Source organism: Ostrea edulis, chromosome 1 (genome assembly GCF_947568905.1).
Source record: "Ostrea edulis chromosome 1, xbOstEdul1.1, whole genome shotgun sequence".
Classification (NCBI taxonomy): Eukaryota; Metazoa; Mollusca; class Bivalvia; order Ostreida; family Ostreidae; genus Ostrea; species Ostrea edulis.
This window is the reverse complement of record NC_079164.1, coordinates 104,763,629-104,789,305: the sequence shown is the minus strand read 5'-3', so window position 1 is coordinate 104,789,305 and position 25,677 is coordinate 104,763,629. Positions and strand designations below refer to the sequence as shown.

Genomic DNA, 25,677 nt, shown 5'->3' with positions numbered 1-25,677 from the left:
GGGAGATTGGGATAAGCGGGGGGGGGGGGGGGTATTCTTAGTGAGCATTGCTCACAGTACCTCTTGTTAAATCGAGGCAAACTACTGACAAACAAGTGGATGGTACAGGGGTTTCAACAGTCTCGTTTAAATTCAGCATCTCGTTAATTTTATGGTCGTCATAACGATCTAGATTGCCAATACAACCTATGATTGGGTCAAATGCTGTCTGACGTTTCACATCGCTTGTTAGGCCGTTCGTGGCACACTGATTTTGAATACGGACAACTCCGTTTACCTGATCAAGATATAGGGCTAATGGCGGGTGTGACTGGTCGACAAGAGATGCTTACTCCTCCTGGCACCTGATCCCACCTCTAGCTTATGGGATTTATGAGATTGATCACTGTTAGTTATCTTCACCTTTCATGATAATGAAGTTAATTTGGGTAGTTAGTGGCACCGGTCAAAATGCTGTGATAAGTGAAAGTGCAGACGGATTTGTAATTTTCAGTCACTTGGAGCTACTATGGACTTCAATTTATGAATTGGGGTAGAAAATTCAACTCAAATATTATATGTATTGCTGCATATTCCATTAAATCACTTGTTGCGGTGTACAAACAGTGGTACAAACAGCCAGAACCCAGCTAAAAGTCGACCAAAAATAATAGGCATTTTTTCTGAAATCTTTGGAAGCATATGTAATGTCGGAATGATTATATGTGATTGTATCAAAATACAGAGTAGAATTTTATACCATTTGGTTTATTGTGTTTACATCGGCAAACTTGATACTCTATGAATTTAGAGTTCTTTACTCTATAATAGTAAATTCGAACCCAAGCGATACAATTGCCTGTGGGGGAAACCAATCTATTGGACGATCTACGTCAGTACACAAGCAATGTTCACTGCACAATCATTACAAAAAAACCCTCATTCCAACACTTCAGGCAGCAAAATTCACTCCCTTAAATCTCCAAACTGCTAACCATATTCACAAGCAATATTAACACTATTATGCCAGCTACATGTATATGAGACTCTTATTACATCAGCTTGATATTCTGACTTTGTCTAACAATAACATGGTAGAATTTTTCCGTGGCTTTTGGCATTGTTTCAGGACAGTAGTATCTTGGTAATGGCGGGTAGGCCAGTGTCATTTGCATTATTGAATCTCTACCTCACATCTAAACGCTAGCCTAAACTCATTTTAAACCAGGTAGTGGTTTCCTGGCAGTGACACTAATATCGGGTTTGAATTTGTCTGCTGACATTGGCAAGTGTGGGTTAAACCTTAAGCCAGTCTCATATGCCTAAAAATGGGCTAACTCACATCCTAAGTTAATACGCATTTCATCTTCAGTGTACCCACTCTTGTTGAACAGCTCTGCATCATCATTTGCTCACACTCTCAACTGCCCGACACTGTTGAAGTGTCACGTGATGGGAGTGGCTGGCAGATCAGTCACTATTGTAATACTATGGCTACATTATGCCGCCTAATTTACAAATCAAAACATCTAATAGATACATGTATATCATTTATACATACCAGTTCTAGCTTATCTCTACCCAAACAATATACCCCTTCAAACTAATTCTTTATATATATAATTTTCAAAAATCTATCTAGTTATGTATTCTATCAAGACTGTATTTGATTTCAGCTGCATTAAGCACACACAAACACCATACTGACAAGTCCCAATAGCAATTAAAAATTGCAATCAGCCACCCCTTTTTTGAAATAAATCAAGATTTATCGCATATAAATAATTAAAACTTTTTTCTCATATAAATATCAAGATTATCAAATATAAATCAAAATTTTCGCACATGAATATCAAGATTATCGAATATAAATCAAAATTTTCGCATATGAATATCAAGATTATCGAATATAAATCAAGATTTTCGCATGTGGATAACAAGATTTTTTAATATAAATCAAAATTCGTATAATATTGAAACGTTTCACACGCCATACTCGCTCCCAAGAAAATGAACATTGTTTTTCTCTAACGTTTCACAATAATACTTGAAACCTTTTCAATGAACAGCAATAGATAGAGAGCGGACCATGCCGCAAATTATATAATTAAAAGGAAGGACCTTAAGTCAATTTTTTAAAAAAAAGCCTCACGGCATATATAGAAATCTTTCTATTTTCTGGAATGTTGAGCATTGTTTTGATGTATTGATTAGAAAATATACCATTACAGCAAACTGATTGTCATAAATTTAAGTATTTACAATATAATGGCAAACATATTCGTATGTAACACTTGTATGTTGAAAAGGATGTAAAACTGGGCTGGAACATGTTGAAATAATTTCATGGAGATAGAACCTTACAGTCCTGAAAATAACTCTTTCTCAAATACGACCTCGAATCACAGGCCTTTAATTTAATGTAAAGCATTTAATTTTGTTAGCGGTGTTTCACTTCTCGTTTGAACTTTTTGTTTGCTTGTAATTTCATGAAAAAAGAATATTAAGTCTAAATAAAAAATTCTCAGAAACTACCGACTGAGTCTTCAATTGAATGTTACACTTGTCTTTGTATTCTCGTCAAATATTAAGTCATACACGACCTTTCCGATATTTATTTCTGAAACTATGCTTTATATTGATTGATTGAAGTTTTCTAACACACGCAACAATTTTTTAGTTATCTGGTGGCGCCCTGTTTTTGTTGGTGGAAGAGAGAACCCAGATACAATGTACCTGGGAAGAGACCACCGAAAGTAAACTGGGAAACTTTCTCACTTACCGGCGCGAGTGGGATTCGAACCCGCGCCGACAGAGGTGAGAGGCCACGTGATTTTGAGCGCGATGCTCTAACCACTCGGCCACGGAGGCCCTAAAAACTATGCCACGTGATTTTGAGCGCGATGCTCTAACCACTCGGCCACGGAGGCCCTAAAACTATGCTTTTGAAGAGATCTGGTAGGATTTCCGAGGTTTAGATTCTACAGTGTAGTGATATTTCTATACTTCGTCTGTTGGCCTGCTTAGCTCAGTGGTTAGAACTACGCGTAGGAATGCAAGATACATAACCTTCCATAATTAATGCACAAGAGGCGACTTAACATTTATACTTGCCACAACCAAGAACTATCAAAATAGCTAATCTTAATATTGGATGCAAGTGAATTGTACATGAAATGTCACGAAAAATTATATGTAATTGAGTACCTTAAAAGTATTTCACTTCATATTCCATTGTCAAATTATCAACTCAGAATGTTCTATTATTAAATTATTCTTTCTGTCTTCTTCCCGTATCGTGCATTATTACAAGAAATGCAAATACATGTACATGTATTTAGTATGGTTGGGGAGGGGGGGGGGGGTTGGTTACGTGTGTTCTGCTTAGATGAACCGAAACAAGTCGAATTGAGATTTATATTCTTAAAATATTACTCATGGGTTTATGTACTGCCAAAGACGGTTTCTATGAATTTGAGAACCTGAGCGATAGAACTAGCAACTTTACGGATTTTTGGTCCCATAATTGAACTCTACGATGTTTTAGTGTTAATAGAGATGTGTGAAAGTTTTGCCTTATTTAATCCAAGAGGTCTCCGGTTATCTATTCCGAGAGGTCCCCGGTTATCTAATCCGAGGTGTCCCCAGTTATCTATTCCGAGAGGTCCCCGGTTATCTAATCCGAGAGGTCCCCGGTTATCTATTCCGAGGGATCCCCGGTTATCTAATCCGAGAGGTCCCCGGTTATCTAATCCGAGAGGTCCCCGGTTATCTATTCCGAGAGGTCCCCGGTTATCTAATCCGAGAGGTCCCCGGTTATCTATTCCGAGGGATCCCCGGTTATCTAATCCGAGAGGTCCCCGGTTATCTAATCCGAGAGGTGTTCAGTTATCTATTCCGAGAGGTCCCCGGTTATCTATTCCGAGAGGTCCCCGGTTATCTATTCCGAGAGGTCCCCGGTTATCTATTCCGAGGGATCCCCGGTTATCTAATCCGAGAGGTCCCCGGTTATCTAATCCGAGAGGTCCCCGGTTATCTATTCCGAGAGGTCCCCGGTTATCTAATCCGAGAGGTCCCCGGTTATCTATTCCGAGGGATCCCCGGTTATCTAATCCGAGAGGTCCCCGGTTATCTAATCCGAGAGGTGTTCAGTTATCTATTCCGAGAGGTCCCCGGTTATCTATTCCGAGAGGTCCCCGGTTATCTATTCCGAGAGGTCCCCGGTTATCTATTCCGAGAGGTCCCCGGTTATCTATTCCGAGGGATCCCCGGTTATCTAATCCGAGAGGTCCCCGGTTATCTATTCCGAGAGGTGCCCAGTTATCTATTCCGAGGGGTTCCCGGTTATCTAATCCGAGAGGTTCCCAGTTATCTATTCCGAGAGGTCCCCGGTTATCTATTCCGAGAGGTCCCCGGTTATCTATTCCGAGAGGTCCCCGGTTATCTATTCCGAGGGGTCCCCGGTTCGAATCTCGATCCCGGCGTCACGTCATACATAAGACATTTAACATAGGCAGTGATTGTTTCTTCGCTTAGCGCCCGGCATTAAGGGTTTTGGATATAACCTTGAAAACAGAGGCTCCGTGTCACGGTAGACGTTAACGCCATAAACAACCCTCACTGCTACGACCGAAAGCACGTTAGATAAGAGTTGTATGTACTTCCACTACAGCTGGTGACGTCTCTATAGCAGTGAAAAAATTCTTAAACAATTTAAGATAACAACCACGTAAACAAAGTTTTATCTAAAACCTTTGTTCAGCGCGTGTGGATCATGTTCAGTAGAAAATGGAGCGTGCTGAGTTGGGTATATTTACAGCTTCGACTGTTTAGGGCAAAGAGGCACGTTGTGAGGCTTCATTGATGAAAAGGTTGAGGTAATTATTAATCTAATGATTGATTAAAGAAATTGTATTAGTATTAAAAAAAATATTGATTTTTGTCATGAATCAAATATGCTGTACTGCGTGCTTCGACTTCAGACTGATTTATACTTTTGACAGCGCCCTTTGCAAAAATGCATGGATTAGCCGAATTTCAGGGAGACGTGAGTGTTTAGAATGCCAATATGATGTCGTTAGCGAATAAGCAATGACATAAAGGTCATGCTATAGACTCGCATGCGTAAATTTATTTCGTGGAGAAGTAAATTCTACACAGATTCGGAAAACTATATTTAATAGTTGACTTGGGTTGAGGGAAGCGAGATTTATTCAGTTAGTTTCTTTCAAAACAAGACATAATATTACGGAAGTTCATGGCTCCGCCTTGTATTTCTATTTCACTAGATCCATATGCTGTTATTGCTCTAATTCTACTTCCGATCATTTCTTTGAACACTTTCTCGGTAGTTTTAACAACGACATCACACTGCAAACACTCTCCAGTTTTGACTATCGCTACTCCATTTCGTATCAAAAGAAAAATGTGAGTGCTTGAATCATGGAAAATAAAGTATACACTTGTTGTCACGTGACTACAGTCTTCCGGCTTGAAACGAACTTGAAGTGCTCTAAATATCAAATCCACTGGTAACAATTTTATGGCACTTTCTCTGTTCTTTTGAAGACTACTAGTAGTGTCAACTAAACCCGCTTGTTCGAATGCGCTAGTTAAATAATAATTCCGTCCATTTGCACTCTTTTGGCGGGATCCTAGTGATGTCAAACAGTCTAACTTTATTTCTGTAGCCTCTCTGTGTCCAGGATTCATTATCAGAACATAACTGGAGAGTTCTAGTGCCCACTGGAAATCCTTGTCGCGTTGTGCTTCGCGAGCCTGTTCAAGGAGTTTACTCACACCAACTAATTTAACCATTCGATCGGCCTTTTCCTTTTTGGACAACGGCGACAAGTCCATGGCGTCACCACTAAACCAACCTAGATACGATGTAAACACTGTTTTGACTGACCATTCTGTCGTACCGTAAAATTCCTGTAGGTATGGATGCTGTTTGAGGTTAACTGGCAAAGTCACTTTATTTGCAATATCTACTAGGTCCATTCCGATATTAATATAACGAACTGTTTGATCATGAATATATTGAATTGCGTCGCGATAGACTGTAAGCACTTCCTGTATATTCGATTTTCCCACTAGGGGGCGTGTGTGACTAGGAACTAGGAATTGTGGGTTGTATTCTATGATGATGTCTATTGATTCTACCCACTGTAGGAGATTCCTATCAGGAGTACCTCGAATGGCGTATAAATTGGGGAAAGCTTTGTATACGTCATCTGCACAAAGAAATGCTTCTTGCTTCGGTAACCAAACACCAATTTGATCGTCTGTTTCTCCGGGAATGTGAACAATTGACATTTCAATACCTGAAGATAAATATAGGAAATTTTAGCGTAGAATTTTGAAGTTGGACAGTTTGCCAAAAATTATTTAATGAATATTACCACAAGTGTTTACATAAAGGACTAAATTCATTTAAACCCCGAGCATAAATTAGAAATTTTGGAAGCTTCTAATTATAAGTTATAGCATCATTTACTTGACAGAGAATAACCGCCACCCGTTTATGGCATTGAAGAGTTCATGGTGGACATAAAGCTAATTCTTGCTACAAATCTGGAGACTTTGGGTTAGTAACTGGCTTTCATATCTCACCTGCTATTGTAACATTAGTGACACGTTCAGTAACAAATCTATTAGGAATAACAATTCCTGAAGTGGCTTTCCCATCGCCATATTTCAACATTTTTCCAATCCCAGAATTCACCCCGTCTGGCAAAAAGACTCCAAACTGTCGCATCGCACGTCGATACCCAACTGCGTTTGCAGTAAACGTGCGTCTAAACTCTTTAAGAATATTTTCATGTGCCCAAATGTCGGGAGGATTCGACTCGTTTTCAACAAAAGCCTGCAGAATACATGTAATTTCGATGGTTTAGTTCGATAGATTGACACTAAAAGTAGTCTACTACGACATTCATGGAATTACGAAAACGAGAGTATCACCTTTGCACCATATGTATGATCCGCGTGGTTATGGGTGTATATAATTGCAGCTACAGGCTTCTTCGTTATGTTCCGGAAGGCTGCAATGATGGCTTGTCCAGTTTCGTAACTTTCCGTAACATCAACAATCACCACTTTCTGTTTCCCCTCTATCATTATAGAATTGGCCAAAGCATATCCAATCGCTATGTATATACCGTCTGTAACCTATTGAGAGAACAAACCAACACTCTAACACTCTGTTGGTATTAGATTGAGATCTTATGAAATTCATCTTTTATTTTCTTACCATAAGTCATCATATTTAGTTACTTACTTTGAGGACTTCCGGTCGGGCAAATTCATTAGTATGGTTATGTAATTGTTGATCGACGACAGCTAAACGAAGAATTCTGTCTTTGTACGATGGTCCATTGATGGCTGTCCACAATCGATTACCAAAGTAACCGGTCAACGCCAACAGCAGCACGGTGAAGGCAATTTGAGGTCCCTCCATTTCGGTTTATGAATGCTTTCTGAATGTTCGTTTCTGAGCTGAAATTATTATAAACTTCATCACATCAGTAATATTAACTTTTGAATACTTATATTATACCTAATTCAGAACTGATGGACCCAAAGAGAGAGAGAGGAAATAATTCTATTTATTTTCACACAAAAGTGTACGTTAACATTTTAAAAAGTATATTAAAAACACGTATTATAAATGCAACACATTCCTCACAATTAATTGATATCCCTTATCTTATATTAGAAAAATACCGGTAAATTGCGTATAATAATTCTTGATTATAACTTAATTGATGTAGATGAAACTTACCCATGTACATAGGCTGAAAGAAAACGGCAAAGTCCGGCATCTTTAAATGTTTACATACGACATGCGATAACGCTTGCATTACCAAGGTCGGAAACTAGGCCACATTCCACACTGCGCACTTTGTAACGAAGTCCTCATGGAGACCATCAATGCCGTCCCGGTCCCCGAAGTCTGACAGTTATTCAGATTCTGTTTGGCAGTTTCAAATAACCCCATAAACTGTGATTTTCCCCTGTTACACGAACAATGCTTTTATTATCTTTCAGCAAACGTAACTGAAGCGAGGGAAAAAAACTATCAAATGCATTTTCATTCTCATTTCATTGTAGTTTGATTTTAATTTAAAGGCATTAACTTTAAAGGAAAAACCCTGAATCACAGTTACATTTGAATTTTTTCCCTGTAGATGAAGGCTTGGTAAAATGGAACATAAATCGTAAACTGAGAACATTGTGTCGTATTAAGCAGGGCTCATGGATGTATTTATTTCATTTAGATTCAGCTGAGTTATCATATTGCACCCTTTTAATTAAACACGCATTCTATAACATTCATTTTGATATCGTTAGTTTCCATTGATTCTGTGCATGTATTTATTCTCTCTCTCTCTCTCTCTCTCTCTCTCTCTCTCTCTCTCTCTCTCTCTCTCTCTCTCTCATTTCTACATAGCTCCATACCGGCTAAAAGGGGACACACGTGTGTATGAATTGTTAACAAATGACCCTTCTTGATTCTGATATTATTTGAACACCCTGAATTATTTATTTCATGGGATATGGTATCTTGTTATCAGAGTGATGATGAAGTGAGGCATCTAAAGCGGAGGACTATATACCTATACCCTATACATATAAAAGCGCTAAAAATACACCGGGTTAAAAGGAAGGTTTGCCAGTGACCTGAAGTAATCAGGTCAGAGGGGCTCCTACACGTGGCCAATATCAATATTTATAGGATGTTAACCTCGTTGATAATTATGAATTATAGCTACGTGACAACCTTGAATATTGCGGGGTAAAAGGAGAACTTTAAAGCTCGGGGACTGTTGACCTCACTTCACGCGTGCAATGATGTATACATGCATAGCAATACGACAGCATTAACACACACACACACACACACACACACATATATATATATATATAGGCTTGGAGTGCAAAGACCGCTCATTTCATTTTGTGTACACAAAATCAATTTGATACCCACCATCCCCCCCTCCACATCCTCTTTTGTAATGCTATTTTGATGCTAGTGTGTGTGCCGGATTTATTTGTAAAACTCACCTTATTTGATTACAGGCAGCTCTATTTCGATGTTTTATTATGTGTTGTAAGGGGTCAGATTGCATAATCATACCTATGTGATACATATGTTCTTGTATTTTTGTTTTCGACTCATTCTGACCCCCACCAGCTTATTCTGTTATATAACTTATTTTCAAAATAAATGACATGTTTTTCAATTCACATCACTGTTCTGTTTTCACTGCCTTTATCAAGTAACAAACAAAGACTACTTGGCAAGTCCTATTAACTATATATTCCGCTTTCATCCAATGATACGTGGAATTGTGACATAAAAGGCGTTTCATGCTTATTGTTCGGTGGTGCACTGTTGAAGTAGAAGATTAACCGTGTTAAATGGTCGTGCACTAATAAAGTGTTCAGTGCTATTAGAATAGGAACAAATCGCCGATTTCGAGTATTAAACCGAGCGGTTTCTAATGATTGCCTATGCTGCATTCCTGAAACAAAAATTTGATTAAAATCTTACTTTCCTTGGAATTTATTTCATGTTCTTTTAGAGAAATGTCATGTAATTGGCCAGAAATTGATTGCTTGTAGATTGTCGTTTTGGAATACTAAAGTGCATCAACCATCCTCGGGTGGCAAGAAGCCCTAGTGGTTCTGAACTCCGGACCACGATGTTTTCTCTAACACTGAATCCCTTGTAATGAATTACATATTATCATTTGTAATTCTTTCATGGTAAGCCATTTTTGATAGACACACATAAAACAACCTCGTAGATTGTGTTGGAGAATTAAATATTATATTTGTCAGTGAACACTTTTTACAAATTGGCTTGTAGGGAGAAAACTTAGGATAAATATTTGTTTAAAGGGTCTAGTGGACGAAGAATCCACCGTAAAGGGAAATGTTATTCTCCGTCAATTTGACAGACCGCACAATGAAACAGGCTTTCCCTTCCGTATGTTAGCTTTTTTTTGTGAACGGGTCAAATATTTCTCATTGTGAGGCCAAAGACTATCAAATTTGGTCAGTTGATGCATGTGTGTGTGAGAGGGAAGGTAGTGGTGGTATGTCGCGAACCCCAAAAAATCAGTTCTCTCTGGCCTCCTTTTAGAATGTTGTGGCTAAACATATTCAAATCATGTTCGGATCATATATTTCACTGCGAGGCCTAGACCATCAAACGGTCAGTTGATGCATCTTTGGAGAAGTTACGTCACGAACCAAATATGTGTCAATGTGATCTCATTTTGGAATTTTATGGTCATACTAACTTTTAAAAAATCGTGTCGAATTATAATTTTCACACTGTGAGGCCTAGGACTATCAGATCTGGTCAGCTGATGCATTTATGTCATGACCAAAATATAGGTCACTATGTTCTCCATCTGGAATTTAATGTCCATATTTGCCCAACTCTCAATTTTGTTTTCATAGGATTTATGAGATTGATCACTGTTCGTTATCTTCACTTATTCATATACAAATCTTGTTAAATCATACCTTTCATACTGTGTAGGTCTAGGACTATTCAACTTGATCAGTTGACGCATTTTGGTAGGGTGTCCTGAACCAATGATACACATGTAGGTCGCTGTGGCCTCATTTTCAAATTTTATGGCTACATATACAAATTGTGTCCGGAGCGTAATTATCTTGAGGCCTAGAACCATCTAACATGCTCAGATGATGCATCGTTGGAGAAGGGATGCCGTGACCCAAAAGTAGGTCACTGACCTCATTTTGGATTGCAATTTACATTATCACAACTTGTGACTTCATAAATATGTGTTATGTACATGTGGATGCAGACGGGCGTAACAAGTAGCTCGCAGTTTACTTTATTCTAACATGAACTCAATCTTAATCTGCAACTGTTACATATCGGTCAGTCTGATTAAACCTTAAATCTGTCTGATAGTCTGATAAAACCTAGTCCAATTTTGCTCCCCTTATTTTTCTATGTCCGCTCTTTTCGGTATTTATAATTGTTAGTTTATAACGTAACGGGTAGAAAACCAGTAAAAATAAGCATTACGTTACTCAAACAGGGTAATTAAAATCTAACATTTTCATGACTTTCACAAGTGCATACAGCCCATGTTACGTCACAGTTATTTACCAAGAGGCATACAGGCCTTATTGGCCTTCTGAGTATTAGTTAATAGCATCACTAGTCCCAAGGCCTTTAGAATCTAGAAAAAAATTATCTGTTCTGAATCTCTAAACTAAATTCTAATGTTAAGCAACAGTATTAAACAAGACGACGTGTTCTTAAAACTTCAATGCCCTCATCAGTGCATATACTAATAAAAAAAACTGTACATAATATACTACATGTAACATTAAACGATATGACTAATTTGGACTCATCCTAGAGTGAAAACCCTGGGGTTACAAAATTCACGAGTTTGGTATACTAGTATATCCTTTTCCGTTTTTCCTAACCATGCATTTAGTTTTTATATTGTATCAGCAAATATAAAGAAGTCCTTCAAATGATAAAGACTCCACCCTGTAACCAAACCCTTACCCCATGTACATCAGTATGATATATTATGTTTTGTTATCATTTCATTGTATAAGTTGTTGTATATACTTTATACCTATGAACTGTATGGTTCTTGGTCAATAAACAATACAAACCTCTACCCCTGGGATAATCTAATTTACAATTTTGGTAAAGGACTACCTACTTCTTCTAAATATCTATCGAGTTTATATTTAGTATCAATTACATAAAAAAAAGATGCCTTTTTAAAAATGTTTTACACATATACACTATTTATACCAAGTTTGGCCCCGTTCTGGAGCCAGAACCTCTACCCCGGAGGTCATGAACTTCACAATTTTGGTAAAGGCCTTTCTGCTCTACATCACTATTCATTTAGTTTTTCTTATACAAAACAAAAATGTAGATGTGCGGTTATAGAAAAAAAGATTTTTGAAAATTGGTCAATTTTTTGACAGTTTTTGCCCGTCCCTTAGACCCCATGGGAGCAGGAGTCCTGAAATGTACAATCTATTTCCCTTATAACAAAGATGCTTCATACAAAATTTGAAAAGAATTGGAATGGTAGTTATCAAGAAGAATTTTAAAATGTTCAAATGTTAACACTCAAAGGACGATGTTGGACGCAGACAACTGCAATACATGTAGGTCACCTGTTGACCTAAACAGTCTGTTTAGTTCAGGTACCACGCTTCCGTGTAAATTCCTCGTGAAATTAAACCACAAAACAACCCACACACATCACATGACAGCACGTGAAAAATATTTTTGTAACTAAATGTAAGCGAGTTAATTAAGATGATTATTATTGCATGAATACATGCAATTACGAGCATAAGCTTCGTGACTATAAATGGATATCAATTCAAGGAAACATAACTCTGATATATATGTTCAAAATATTTTCCAAGATTGAAAATAAAGAATATAACGTAAGGTATTTTAGCTAAGAAAAACATTTTGTGTACTATCTTGACTTTAAGTATTGAACATTCTTTTATTTGATACAAAATAGACCAAAGGTACTGGACCAAATATTTCTGGTCTTCGACGTATACGTACATGTAGTTTTCAAAATTCGACAAGATTTGCAAATTTGCACGCAAATCTACCAAACGGCACAGCTAATGCTAAAAAAAAAAACTACTCTGCATTACTGCGTGCATCAGTCAAAATCTCCTATGGATTCCACGAAACACCTGCTAGAAACACCTGCCGGTGTTTGCTGAATATGGATGATAAGTATTTGATAGCTTCCTTTTCAAGGTGTCGAAGCACAAATAATCGGTAATGGAGACATGGACGGTCATTACTAATTTTTTTGTGATTTTATTAAGTGTATGTTTTACCCAGGAACAATGTATATTTACAGGTAAAAATGTTATAAAATTTTATTGTAGAAAAATAACGATATCTTCCTTTACATAGAGCTAATTTTAGTAACAAGATGCTATAAAATTTACGTGAATTTGAGGTATCAAATTCATAATACCCCAATTTATTTTTGAAGGATTGAGTGTTAAGTAATTCAACGCCTGGAATCAAATAACAGATAACTGACATTTAACGGTCGAGAAATTTTTCAAAATTGATAACGCTAATACATATGTATAAAAAATATTTCTTATGTAAATTAATACCAGCGCCTATGAGAAATACTTATTTCTTATATATAAAGTCAACTGAAATGTACTTTCCAAATACATCTTTTGGTGAAAATGTTTATATTATCACGATCTTTCAAAATATACAAAGAAAAATATGACGATATTAATTTAATTTAAAATGTACTACAAGGGAGATAACTACGACAAAAACAATATATGACTATAAGTGAGTCATCATTTCAGTTTTTCACTATATATTTTATTGAAAAATCCATTTTTATAAACACTTATTGTGAGGTCAATATCAATCTGATTTCCATAAATTTTTCACTTAATTATGTAAAATTGTTCAAATTTTCTTTTCTTAGGATGCTAAGCAAGTTGTGATACACGGATCATTGAGAATAATTCATGATATTATCATCTAGGCAAAAATTATAACACCAACATGCAGTAATTTTTTTTTTTACCATATTTGTGCCGTAAAATTTCAATTTTGCATTTAATGGGTGATTATCACCACAACACCAACAGATAAACTTATTTTGAAATTATATGTAGAAAATACAAACAGTTCTGCATTTCATGATATTACATCCATAAAATTGAGCTACAAGCAACGTTGCAATAAGTTTTTTAAAAGACATTTTTCACCTGAAATATATAGTGAAAAAATGAAATGATGACTCACTTATGGCCAGGTACAGTAGACGTCATCTACTACTAAGCATCCCCACCATCTCTATCACGCTAAAAAAAAAATTTTGTTGTTTGATTTTTTATTTGACTCTTACATTATATACATATATGTAATTTAACTACACAATAATACCATCCATATTCATATGCAAAAGACATTTTCATAAATATAAAGAAAGAGAAAGAGAGAAAGAAAGAAGGTATGGATCGTATACAAGTAAACTTGACCAGTTCTCACATATTATAGTCAAGAGCTTTCAAGATCCACAAAATATCGTATTTCCTCCCGGTCCATTCGCAGATAAATGTGTGCCCGTAATCGACAAAGGCCGATACTACAGGGGGACAGCTTCCTGGACAGTCAATGGAGAGGAGTGTCTTAACTGGGACAGCCATGACTATGATGTCACACCTGGACAGTACCCGGATGAGGGCTTAGAGAAAAATTACTGCAGAAACCCTCTGGGTAGTGGGAGCAAACCATGGTGCTATACTAAGCGGAATAACACAGCAAATAACTTTTGGGGATTTTGTGACATTCCAGCATGTGGTAAGACGTTAATCTATAGTCAGAGTTGTCGTTCGTACATCACATACATTCAGGCTTACACTGCCGTCCGCAGAGTTCCTGTTTTCCCACTGCAATGTTCTTATACCTTGATTTCCCAATATTTTTTTGAAACGGTCATTCCCAGGAATAACCTATTTGATATGAACCTGTGAAATCAGTACTTATAGGTCACGGTGTTCGCATATCTTGTCTACACGTATATCATAACCATTAATTAGGTATGAAATTATATCTAAAACAATGATGAAGGTGAGTTCTATCAGAATCTTGTAATTCCTGATACAATCAGAGAGATGTAGCTGAGGTACGATCAACATCTCTGCTAAAAAAAATTGGCCTGGAGGTTATAAAACTTTCTTTAGCACTTTTTCATACTAAATTTGAACTCCGTGCTCTAAATCGTACTCATACTCTTTTTAAAAAGGAAGGTTATAAAGCTTATATAAAATCATTCTCATACTCAACGGAGTACTTGCTCAAGATTTTTCGAGTAAGCTTTGAGTTTACTCAGAGTTGTACTCAAAACAAACATTGCTGAATTTGAGTATGGGTACTGTAAAAGTTTTATAACCTTCAGGTATGTTTGATGTCATTTTTTGCATATTTCACTAGATGTATTCCAACGTCGTGTGGCGTCCTCTTACGAATATCTATTTGTATGATATAATTATAAATTGGTATGAATATACCATATACAATATACTTTAACTGCATCATTTCATTCATTCAATCAGTCATTATTTTCGTGTGTTAGCTTTATATATATGGCATGTAGAGAAAGCGTTATATATATGACATGTAGAGAAAGCATTATATATGTGATATGTGGAGAAAGCATTATATAAATGACACGTGGAGAAAGCATTATATATATGACATGTAGAGATAGCGTTATATGTGTGACATGTGGAGAAAGCATTATATATATGACATGTGGAGAAAGCATTATATTTGTGACATGTAGAGAAAGCGTTATATGTGTGACATGTGGAGAAAGCATTATATATATGACATGTGGAGAAAGCATTATATATATGACATGTAGAGAAAGCATTATATATATGACATGTGGAGAAAGCATTATATATATGACATGTGGAGAAAGCGTTATATATGTGGCATGTAGAGAAAGCGTTATATATGTGGCATGTAGAGAAAGCGTTATATATGTGACATGTGGAGAAAGCCTTATACATGTGGCATGTGGAGAAAGCGTTCTACATGTGACATGTAGAGAAAGCATTATATATGTGACATGTGGAGAAAGCATTATATATATGACATGTAGAGAAAGCATTATATATGTGACATGTGGAGAAAGCATTATATATATGACATGTAGAGATAGCGTTATATATATGACATGTGGAGAAAGCGTTATACATGTGGCATGTAGAGAAAGCGTTATATATATGACATGTGGAGAAAGCGTTATACATGTGACATTTGGAGAAAGCGTTATATATGTGACATGTAGAGAAAGCGTTATACATGTGACATGTGGAGAAAGCGTTATATATGTGACACGTGGAGATGGCGTTATACATGTGACATGTGGAGAAAGCGTTATATATGTGACATGTGGAGAAAGCGTTATACATGTGACATGTAGAGAAAGCGTTATACATGTGACATGTGGAGAAAGCGTTATATATATGACATGTGGAGAAAGCGTTATATATATGACATATGGAGAAAGCGTTATATATGTGACATGTCGAGAAAGCGTTATATGTGTAACATGTAGAGAAAGGGGTTTAGTTTGGTGTTAACGGATTATATCAATTGCTTTGAATACCATTCAAGAAAAACTTGTCTGTGCATAGCCATGTTTACATTTGTATCGCACTCGGAATGCATATCATTGGTTTATACTGAATAACTGTTTCTTTTTTCTCCATTCATTTATGAATTTGTTTTACAACATATACATGTATTGATTGATTTTTATGATTATAAAATTGAATTATTAGTCATCTACTTTATTGTTGTATTAGCAGAACTCGTGCAAGCGAGAAGTGTATCAATTTTCTCATAATCAGTTAATACTTGTACGTATGAAGGTATATCGTAAAATAATGACCGTGGCATTCCTTTAATCTTTGCAATAACCGTGGTAGAATTAGTAGTTTATTGAAACTAGAAGCATTCCATTGATATAGTACAGTTATATAATAATCAAGTAACGATATGGTAGCAAGTGTAATCATGTGAACAAATTTGGAGGATAGACAAGCATATAATACTTATATGTTTACATTATTTGTCGAAATGCGCATCTGGTGCATCAAAATTGGTACCGTATACGTTTACATGTTTCACATTGCTATATTGCGTCATGTTTTAGGTCACCAGTCTCACTCAAGTCAATTATTACAATTGGTCTGAGTCCGTCGTCGTCCGTCGTGTGTTAACAACTGAACATTTTAATTTCATAATAACCACCATTCAATTCTTTTCAAAGATTTTTAATTTTTTTTCTAAAGGTGTTTTATTATAATAACAGTGTTGTTGAAAATGTGAAAGAATTTAAATACTTAGGGATAATATTTTCCCGTTCCGGTTCTTTTTGTAAGGCTAAAAATAACTTATGTGAATAGGCACAAAAGTCAATGTATGGTGTAATAAGGAAGATAATACAATTTAATCTACCAATTGAGTCTCAGCTGGATCTTTTTGATAAAGTCGTTGTACCAATTTTAATATATGACTGTGAAATTTGGGGATATGAAAATGTTGATATCATTGAACGGATACACTTAAAATTTCTAAAACATATTTCCACCTGAAGAGTAGTACCCCTTCTTATATGGTGAGACTGGGCACTTCCCATTGTATATACAAATATATACAAGGATGATTTCTTCCTGGATAAGATTATCACTGAAGAGACATAATTTGTCGAAATGCGCATCTGGTGCAGCAACATTGTACCGTATAAGTTTTACATTACAAATGTGCTATTTTAGAGAAGACGATTTTTGAAAAGTGGTCAAGTTTTGGCAGTTTTTGTCCCACTCCTAAGGCCCTAGGAATGCAGGGGTCCTGAAATCAATAATTTATGTTCCCCTTGTCCCATGGATGTTCATACCAAATTTGAGTTCAAGTTCATTTATTTTCACTCACACCATCCATCGGTGGTACATGAGGTACAATAAATAATAAAACATTTCGACAAACAATGTCTCTTCAGTGATGCTCAACCGAAATGTTTGAAATCCGAAATAACAATGAAGTTTTAGAGCTATTTAAGGGAAAAACAGTGTGCCAAAAAAGTCAAATTCGTCTAAGGATAAGAGCTATGCGTGAGGGAGATAATCCTTAATTCTGAAATGAATTTCTAAATTTTGTAACAGCAATTAAATATACATCCGTATTTTCAAGCTAGTAACGAAGTACTTAGCTACTGGGCTGTAGAGACCCTCGGGAACTAACAGTCCACCAGCAGAGGCCTCGACCCAGGGATCATAATGTAAAACTTATACGGTACCAATTTTGATGCACCAGATGCGCTTTTCGACAAATAAAGTCTCTTCAGTGATGCTCAACCGAAATGTTTGAAATCCGAAATAATAATGAAATTTTTTAGAACTATTTAAGGGAAAAACAGTGAGGGAGATAATCCTTAATTTTGAAAAACTAAATGCATAGTCATGTAGAGCAGGAAAACCTCTACGCAATATTGTGAGGTTCATGATCTCCAAGGTAAAGGTTCAGACTGCAGGTTAGGACCAAACGTGGTATACACATGTAATGTTCTTATTAATACTTAATTGAAACTAAATGGAAATTTAGAGGGATTAGGTAGCCTATACAAAAATGGTAGATTTCATTATCCAAGTGTAGGGGTTTTGCCTCCAGGGTGGGGCTAACCTTATTATATTGATTATCGTCTTTATCATGTGAAAGTCTTGCTGATACTGTATAACAACTAAGTGTATATTTAGGAAAAGCAGAAAAGGATGTACCAAAATTGTGAATTTCGCAAAATAAAAAATAACCATAAAGTATTACTATAACATATATTATGCGAAGTCTTTCATAAGTATGGGCACTTTGGGGCATAAGTGGGTTTTTTTAACACATCTTGTTTTATACTGCTGCTGAATATTAGAATTTAGCTTAGATATGCAGAACGGAAAATTATAATAGATTTCATAGCTATTGGGGTAGTGCTGGGTTTTTTTTAAAATAAAATGATACTCAGGTAACCGATAAGGCCTGTTGGCCTCTCGTTCTATTTCTTATTGAAAAAAGCTGTACAAGTTTAAACATGGATGGTTGAGTATAATAAAAATTTTAAAAAGTTTATTTGGCGTAAATAAGAGTAATATGTATTGCCATAATACATAATGATATTGTCTTCAATTTCGTTAAACATTTTCTTTGAAATCTTGTTTTCCTTATCTAAGAAGACATTCTGAATTTAAACATTAGTACTATGATGTTCATGTCTTACTAATTCGATACCGTTTCGATACGCGAGAGCATGATCTGCGTATGGTCAGATTTTAAATCAAAGCAGATCTAGACTACCTGTTTCGTTTAAATTCAGTATTTCACAAATTCTATGGTCATTATAATAATCTAATTTAGAAGTACAGTCTGGCATTAGGTCGAACGCTGTCTGGCGTCTCCATATGAGTGGAAAATTCTCGAGAGAGACGTTAAACAAGATACAATCAATCGATACGCGAGGGCATGTTCTGCGTATGATCAATTTTTAAATCAAAGCAAATCTAGACCACCTTTCTCGTTTAAAGTCAGTATTTCACAAATTCTATGGTCATTATAATGATCTAAGAGCTTGGTACGTTTGTTATCATAACTAGGCCCTGTAAAATACTTCAAATATGAAGAACAATTATCAATACAAATCATTGATATATATGAAGTTGATGATCCCTAGTATTTATATATACAAACATATCGGCGGATCTAGGTCTTTTGTAATGTTGAGTACTATTCAAACCTATCCGGAATCCGGAAAATGGACGATTTTCTTCACTTTTTCTACCTTTTAGGAGAAAATTCCATGTGGCCATACGCATCGGCCACAAAAAGCAGTAAACTAGAGATAGATTATCTTTAAAAGATGAAATTGTGCATGTCTCGTTCTGGCCGTTGGCCGTGGCCAATTTCTTTATTTTTTATATCTAATCAGGCGTCGGATTTTGACGTTTGTGCACATGCGGATCGCCATGTAGCGCACAGCCCAGTGATATAAGAAAAGTAATCACAACTTAATGTACTTGTTATTGTTTTAGCGATCACAATGCTATAATGTATTAATAATTACAATCTAAAAAATATCAATTTATGAACAATTCAGTTCGAGTCATTGAAATGCAAACAGCAACCGGACCGAATAAAATGCAGTAGGCCTACTAGGCCGGCTATGATGCACAGTTGTACACCAAATCTTGTCATAATCTCTATAAATGTGTACAAATGAAATGTTCCTGTCGCTTATAAAATCATAAATATGCAATAATAATGCCAATATAAAGGTAAATTGGTTAATCCAACAGTTTAATACACATCATCTAAAAATAGTATCGAACCTTGTTTACATTGACAACGTACAGTACGGACCAAAAAAGCTGTTCCAAGTAAAACAGTTTTAAAACTTCATCGTGAAAAATGTGACGTCATTTTTGCATACTTTTAAAGAAAGACGTAATGATTACCAATCACAAGTAACTGTCATATTTAATAGAATGTTCAAGTCTTCTCTTGGGTTCATGAATTACTGTTTTAGCAACGTTTAGGCCTTACAACTATGTAAAAAAAAATAATTAAAAATAGCATCTGTATGCAGGATTACTGTAAATTACCGTCAGAATCAAGAGTTATAAATCTACTTGAAATATTATCAATATATACTTGATAAGTAGACTCTACATAGATCTATACAGGCACGTAACATCGTAATTTCTTCTTCTTTTTCAAACAATTATAAAATTAAATAAAAGGGGGAGGGGGGGGGGTAAAAATTTATTTTAAATTCATTGATCATACTGCCATTCGCCAATATGGTTGGTGAAATGTGCTAATATCATAAATAATCGGTGAGCTGAGAATCTGATTTTCAAAATATGAAATATGACAGAGAGAAAGATTTTCAAGTATCCATCATGAGGATGGGAAAGAAGGACAGATTCAGAGACACATGAACAGAAAGAAATTTTATCGAAATCGAAAGTGATAATTTCGTTTTACGATGCCAGGTTTTGGTCTTAGATATTTGGGACAAGATAAAAAAAAAAAAGCTTAATGTCTGATAAAAAAAATCTTAATTCAAATATTTGGGGGAAGGGGGGTACGGAAAGGGGTAGATTGAGTTGCAAGCCTTCTTATATATTATGAATCAGTGGGATAAGAGATTTTTTAAAACGTGGATAAATTAGTGTTCTGTGATAATGACACGTGTATTTAAGCTTCCTAGAACATGAAAAAATGTATAAAGAGACGCCATAGATCAGAGAGAAATATTTATTTGTGGTTCGAATTTCCTCCATTGTTTACATATAAGTTATAGTGCAATATCCTTGACCCAGGCACCTATGACGCTAACTTTGAAGCTTCATATCTCGCTCATTTCTGCATGGATTTTGCTCAAATTTTCAGAGTTTATAAACTTTACAGAACAATTTTAAAATTATGTACTACATTTCAGAAATTTCCTTCTGTTCACGAGTTATTCCCCTTTGAATGAAATTTTAGGGGCTTTGGTTTCCAGACAAAGGTTCCGAGACTGTATAAGCTTGAGCAGAAAATGCATTGAAAATGAAAAGTAGGAGCATTGTAGTTGTGCACATCGTTTTTTGTTTTTTTTTATTACAGCGTTTGAAATGGTGGTTGACAGGGTTAAAAAATTAGGACGCCTAAAGGAGCAAAAAATTACACATAATATCCTTTGTATCTTTTAAACTAAAAATATTTTGTTAAGACGTGTAGAACAAAAGTTGTGCAAAATGTTAAGAGCTTTCTTTTGATATCCATAAAAAGGGGCTGACCCCTTAAATTAGGGATCTGGGGATCTTCAAAGTTTTCGCTTTATAACTCAAAAACGGTAAATATTTCGATATGGCTTTCGCTGGAAAAGTTGTTCTTTAACATCTTATTGATCTCATAAACATAATATTTTGCTCGAGTATTGTGTTATATATGAGTAAAACGCCTGACCCGCAAACAGGTAACCGTGTCATTAGGTAGGTGAAGGGGGAAAATATGCGTATAACTTAAATAAACTTGCTTTAATTGATAAATCTGACTTCATGAAATGCTAATATTCTTTTAGGGGCCTCCGTGGCCGAGTGGTTAGAGCATTGCGCTCAAAATCATACGGCCTCTCACCTCTGTCGGCGCGAGTGAGAAAGTTTTCCAGTTTACTTTCGGAAGGTCGGTGGTCTCTTCCCAGGTACATTGTATCTGGGTTCCCTCTTCCACCAATAAAAACTGGGCGCCACCATATAACTGAAAAATTGTTGAGTGTGGCAGAAAACATCAAAACAAAAATATTCTTTTAAAATAACGTTTTAACGTAATCTATGGTTCCTTTAAAAATCATCTATCGACAACTTTCTTTTTTTATATTATTTAGTAGCTTTAATATAAACAATCGTTCTAAAGAAAAAAAGAGGAAAAGGTTATCTCTTCTACGTTTGTTATTAAAACAACGATATATTTAATTGAAGAAACAAACCTTCAAGCATAGAATAACTTAGTCATTAACTACACGCATCTTACATACACCGCGGGGTTTGTTTTTGTTTTTGTTTACAATTACGTAACCATCGCGTGTGAACCAGGGCATGTACACAAAGTAAACATTGTCGTCCTAAATATAACACGGAATGTTATGATTTTGTTCATATTGGATTTTTCGAATAATTCAGTCTTTCCGGGGATGTATATACTAAGTCTTGTTTATACGTCCCTGGTCTTACGTTTGATTTGTTTTAAATTCAAAACTCTAGAGCATTGAGTCAGGCATCAATTTTAAAATCTGCAATTTAATATACAGTTCGTTTCTCAATCATGTCTAATTGCTAGGTTTTTATGTCACACAGCTCCGACGGAAGACCTCTCGTTGCTATGCAACGAGCTTTGCTCTAGTTTGTCCTACTTTCAATTTTTATTCTTTATAGGAATTATGAAATTGATCACTGTTCGTTATTTTAACTTTTTCATACACTATAGCCAGCAATGCGATGTCCTCTATATCGATTTGAGAACGTTTACTGGACATACACTGTACGTTTACCAATTCGAGGATGAAATTATCAATCAAAGGACATGAATAATCAATCCCCGATGTTGGAGTCGATTTCCAAACTAAGGGATTGAATTACTAATCCATGAAAATGATTTGCTTCACCATGTGAAGGAATTAACGATTGATTGATTGATTGATTGATTGATTGGGGTTTTACGCCGTTTTAGCAATATTTCAGCCATCTCACGGCGGTCAACTAATTGAACTATGTTTGGTTGTGAGTGTTTGAATTTCCCTGACGGCCCCCAGTGAGCCCACTCTTTTTCGAACGATAATCAATCACTGTGACGACTTGTTCAATTAGATGTGAATATCAAGTTTAAGATAATGAACAGTGATCAATATCAGAAAGTAATTTTTAATAATTTATAAAATCAGTTTGTCTCTTTCTACTGATACACAACAAAAAAGTGTAGCTCATGGTAAAAACATTTTTTTAAAATATAAACATTGAGTAATAGAAAAATATCTTAGAGGGGACAGATGATCATGGTTACAAAATTTATGTTTTCGATACTTTAGTGATAAGCAACGTATGCTTCATGGAAAATCTTTGTAAAAATGGTATATTCTGCATCACATTATATACAGGTACCTGTGATTAGTCAATTGTTGTCACGTGATTTTATTACATGTATGAACACTTATCAACCTAGCTATCTAAAAATAGAACATTTATAACCCCAGACAGAGAAGGAATCTATTTTTAGTAGGATGCGGTTTATATAGTCAAGTAATGTTTATAAACATCTATTTTAGGCACAGTCTCTATTTCATAAGCACTATAAGGTTGTATTTCTAAAGTGCGAGAATAATTATAATAAAGCAATAATAGCATTTCACTATCGGTCAGTACATATTTTTATAGATCTGATCTGATCAATCTACCGTATATTATTCTCATCAGGTCGATAATAGCGTAAATGTTTCTCATCAAAATGCTTATTGTATATTGATAATGAAGGTATGTGTTATAAATAATAATATAATGCACAACAAAGCTGGTAAATCAGACCATATTTCAAAGCTAAACATTTCCGTTTAATTCAACAAAACCACGAACAAAAGCCCACGATACGAGAAAGATATAAGAAAGAATTTAACAAGACATTGATATTGTTCGTGAAGAAACCATTGGTATCGATGAGTAAACAAAGGAGATACTAATTCCAGATCTGGTTCGATCCCAGGTATCAATACCGAGTTGATTTCTTATAAAAATGTTTCTGAATTAAAGCACTGTCTATTTCTTTATTTACGGTTGCACTTTTTACTGACCAGCAAATGTACACACATAACCTCTAAAACCAAAGATAATTTGACAGTGCCTATAGAGCCCCGTTCATCAAGATATTTTTATGACACCCCCCTCTTGAAAAAGGGACCATATTGGACGGTCGGTCCGTTGGTACATCAACCATTTGCTTGGCAAGACAAAAAAAAAAAACAACCTTTTATATTGGTTTTCCCGAAGTAGTGACTTTGTGGTCACAATGTCAAATGCCAAATTGGACTTTCTAAGATATTGCCTGCTCAATATCTTGAGAATTCTTTGCTTAACAGACATCAAACTAGGTACATTAGCTGTGAGGAGTCGGTGGGTTACTCTGGGAATAGGGAGATAATGTCCTATCAATATACGGAATATACTGGTGTCCCCTAAAGAGTAGATGTCTCTTCATTGGTTTCCAAGTCACAAGGTCAAAAGTCATAACTCCAATGACTGGTTATCTGGAAATGTCTGCGCAGTATCTTGAGATCAAACGTAGTATTGTGATTGTACCCGGCTAGTAGATAACCCAAAGTTTTTCATGATCATTACAAGACTCTGAATTTAAAGTTCACCCTTTTCAATATTATTTTGAACTGCCAAGAATATGCTTTCATATTATTTTGATGAAATGAGCAATATTTAACAATAACAAATTACAGATCCATGTTACTTCAGAGGGATACAGTTCAAACAAGAGGACGCCTTCCATGACGGATGTTCACAATGTATCTGTTTAGCTGACGGGTTTCACTGCTATCGGTAAGTTTAAATGATTTATGCTAGTATAATCTGCAATGTAGTATCATTACCATCCAACAATTTCTTAATTTGATGGGTTGGGTCACCACGTGACTGTCAAATGATTGCTACAGAGTCTTCTCAGGTTTTAGTTTAATTTGTATTTAATGTGAAATACCGGTGTGTAATGTACTAAATATTCTAAGTACATGCGAAATCACGATATTTTTTCATTTTGATAGTGACCATACTATTGTGCTTGTTTCAGTTGCCGTGACGACCCACCTCTAAAAAATGGAACAAATCTAGCCTGTTATATCAAAGAAAATCCGAGAGCAAAATATCCTGCCTGCTGTAAGAGAACAGTCTGTCATGGCAAAGACGCAGACTTCAACTTTGAAGAATTTACGAGATATCTCAAGGAAAAACTTCATATTTGATACCTAAAAATACGAACAATGTTTACTAACATTAAAATAAAGATACATATCATGTCTGTGTTTCTTATAAACGACAGCTATTTTTATACAAGAGGCCCAAGGACCATATCACTCACCTGAGTCACCTTGGCTCATATTTAAAGATTTTCCCTATATACATGTATATGTATGCAAAACTTTGATCCCCCCTGTGACCCCATCCTACCCCTGGGGGCCATGATTTTAACAAACTGAAATCTGAAATATGTCAAAAAGCGTTCATGTAAATATCAGCTTTTCTGGCTCAGTGGTTCTTGAAAAGAAGATTTTTAAAGATTTTCCTTATACATTTGTATGTAAAACTTTGATCCCCTATTCTGGTCCCATCCAACCCCCGGGGGCCTTGAGTTGATCAAACTTGCATCTGCACTATGTCAGGAAGCTTTCATGTAAATTCCAGCTTTTCTGGCCCAGTGTTTCTTGAGAAGAAGATTTTTAAATGACCCCACCCTATTTTTGCATTTTTGTGATTATCGTCCTTTGAAAGGGACATGGCCCT

General features: G+C 35.7%; 2 protein-coding genes and 1 long non-coding RNA gene across 4 annotated transcripts; 2 read left to right on the top strand and 1 right to left on the bottom strand.

The window, feature by feature from the left end:
* Positions 1-4,722: 4,722 nt before the first annotated feature.
* On the top strand, positions 4,723-9,835 carry LOC130051300 (uncharacterized). The gene is made up of 3 exons (XR_008799740.1): positions 4,723-4,856; positions 6,486-6,568; positions 9,610-9,835. It is a non-coding gene; the product is annotated as an uncharacterized LOC130051300 (long non-coding RNA).
* LOC130051299 (linear primary-alkylsulfatase-like) lies at positions 5,173-9,313 on the bottom strand. Of its 2 annotated transcripts, XM_056153145.1 has the most exons (5): positions 7,766-9,313; positions 7,262-7,479; positions 6,946-7,152; positions 6,595-6,847; positions 5,173-6,305 (listed from the first exon to the last, which is right to left on the bottom strand). In XM_056153145.1, the coding sequence occupies exons 2-5, from the start codon at positions 7,439-7,441 to the stop codon at positions 5,197-5,199; spliced, it is 1,749 nt and encodes a 582-aa protein (XP_056009120.1). In that variant the 5' UTR covers positions 7,442-7,479; positions 7,766-9,313; the 3' UTR covers positions 5,173-5,196. The 2 variants fall into 2 exon arrangements, with proteins under 2 accessions (XP_056009120.1, XP_056009121.1); XM_056153146.1 differs by lacking the exon at positions 7,766-9,313 and having other exon boundaries at positions 7,262-7,740.
* Positions 9,836-12,780: 2,945 nt separating the features above from the next.
* LOC130051298 (plasminogen-like) lies at positions 12,781-25,193 on the top strand. Its single transcript, XM_056153144.1, has 4 exons — positions 12,781-12,902; positions 14,138-14,386; positions 24,621-24,720; positions 24,968-25,193. Exons 1-4 carry the CDS (start codon positions 12,821-12,823, stop codon positions 25,137-25,139), a joined length of 603 nt encoding a protein of 200 aa, XP_056009119.1. The 5' UTR covers positions 12,781-12,820; the 3' UTR covers positions 25,140-25,193.
* The last annotated feature ends 484 nt before the right edge of the window (positions 25,194-25,677 follow it).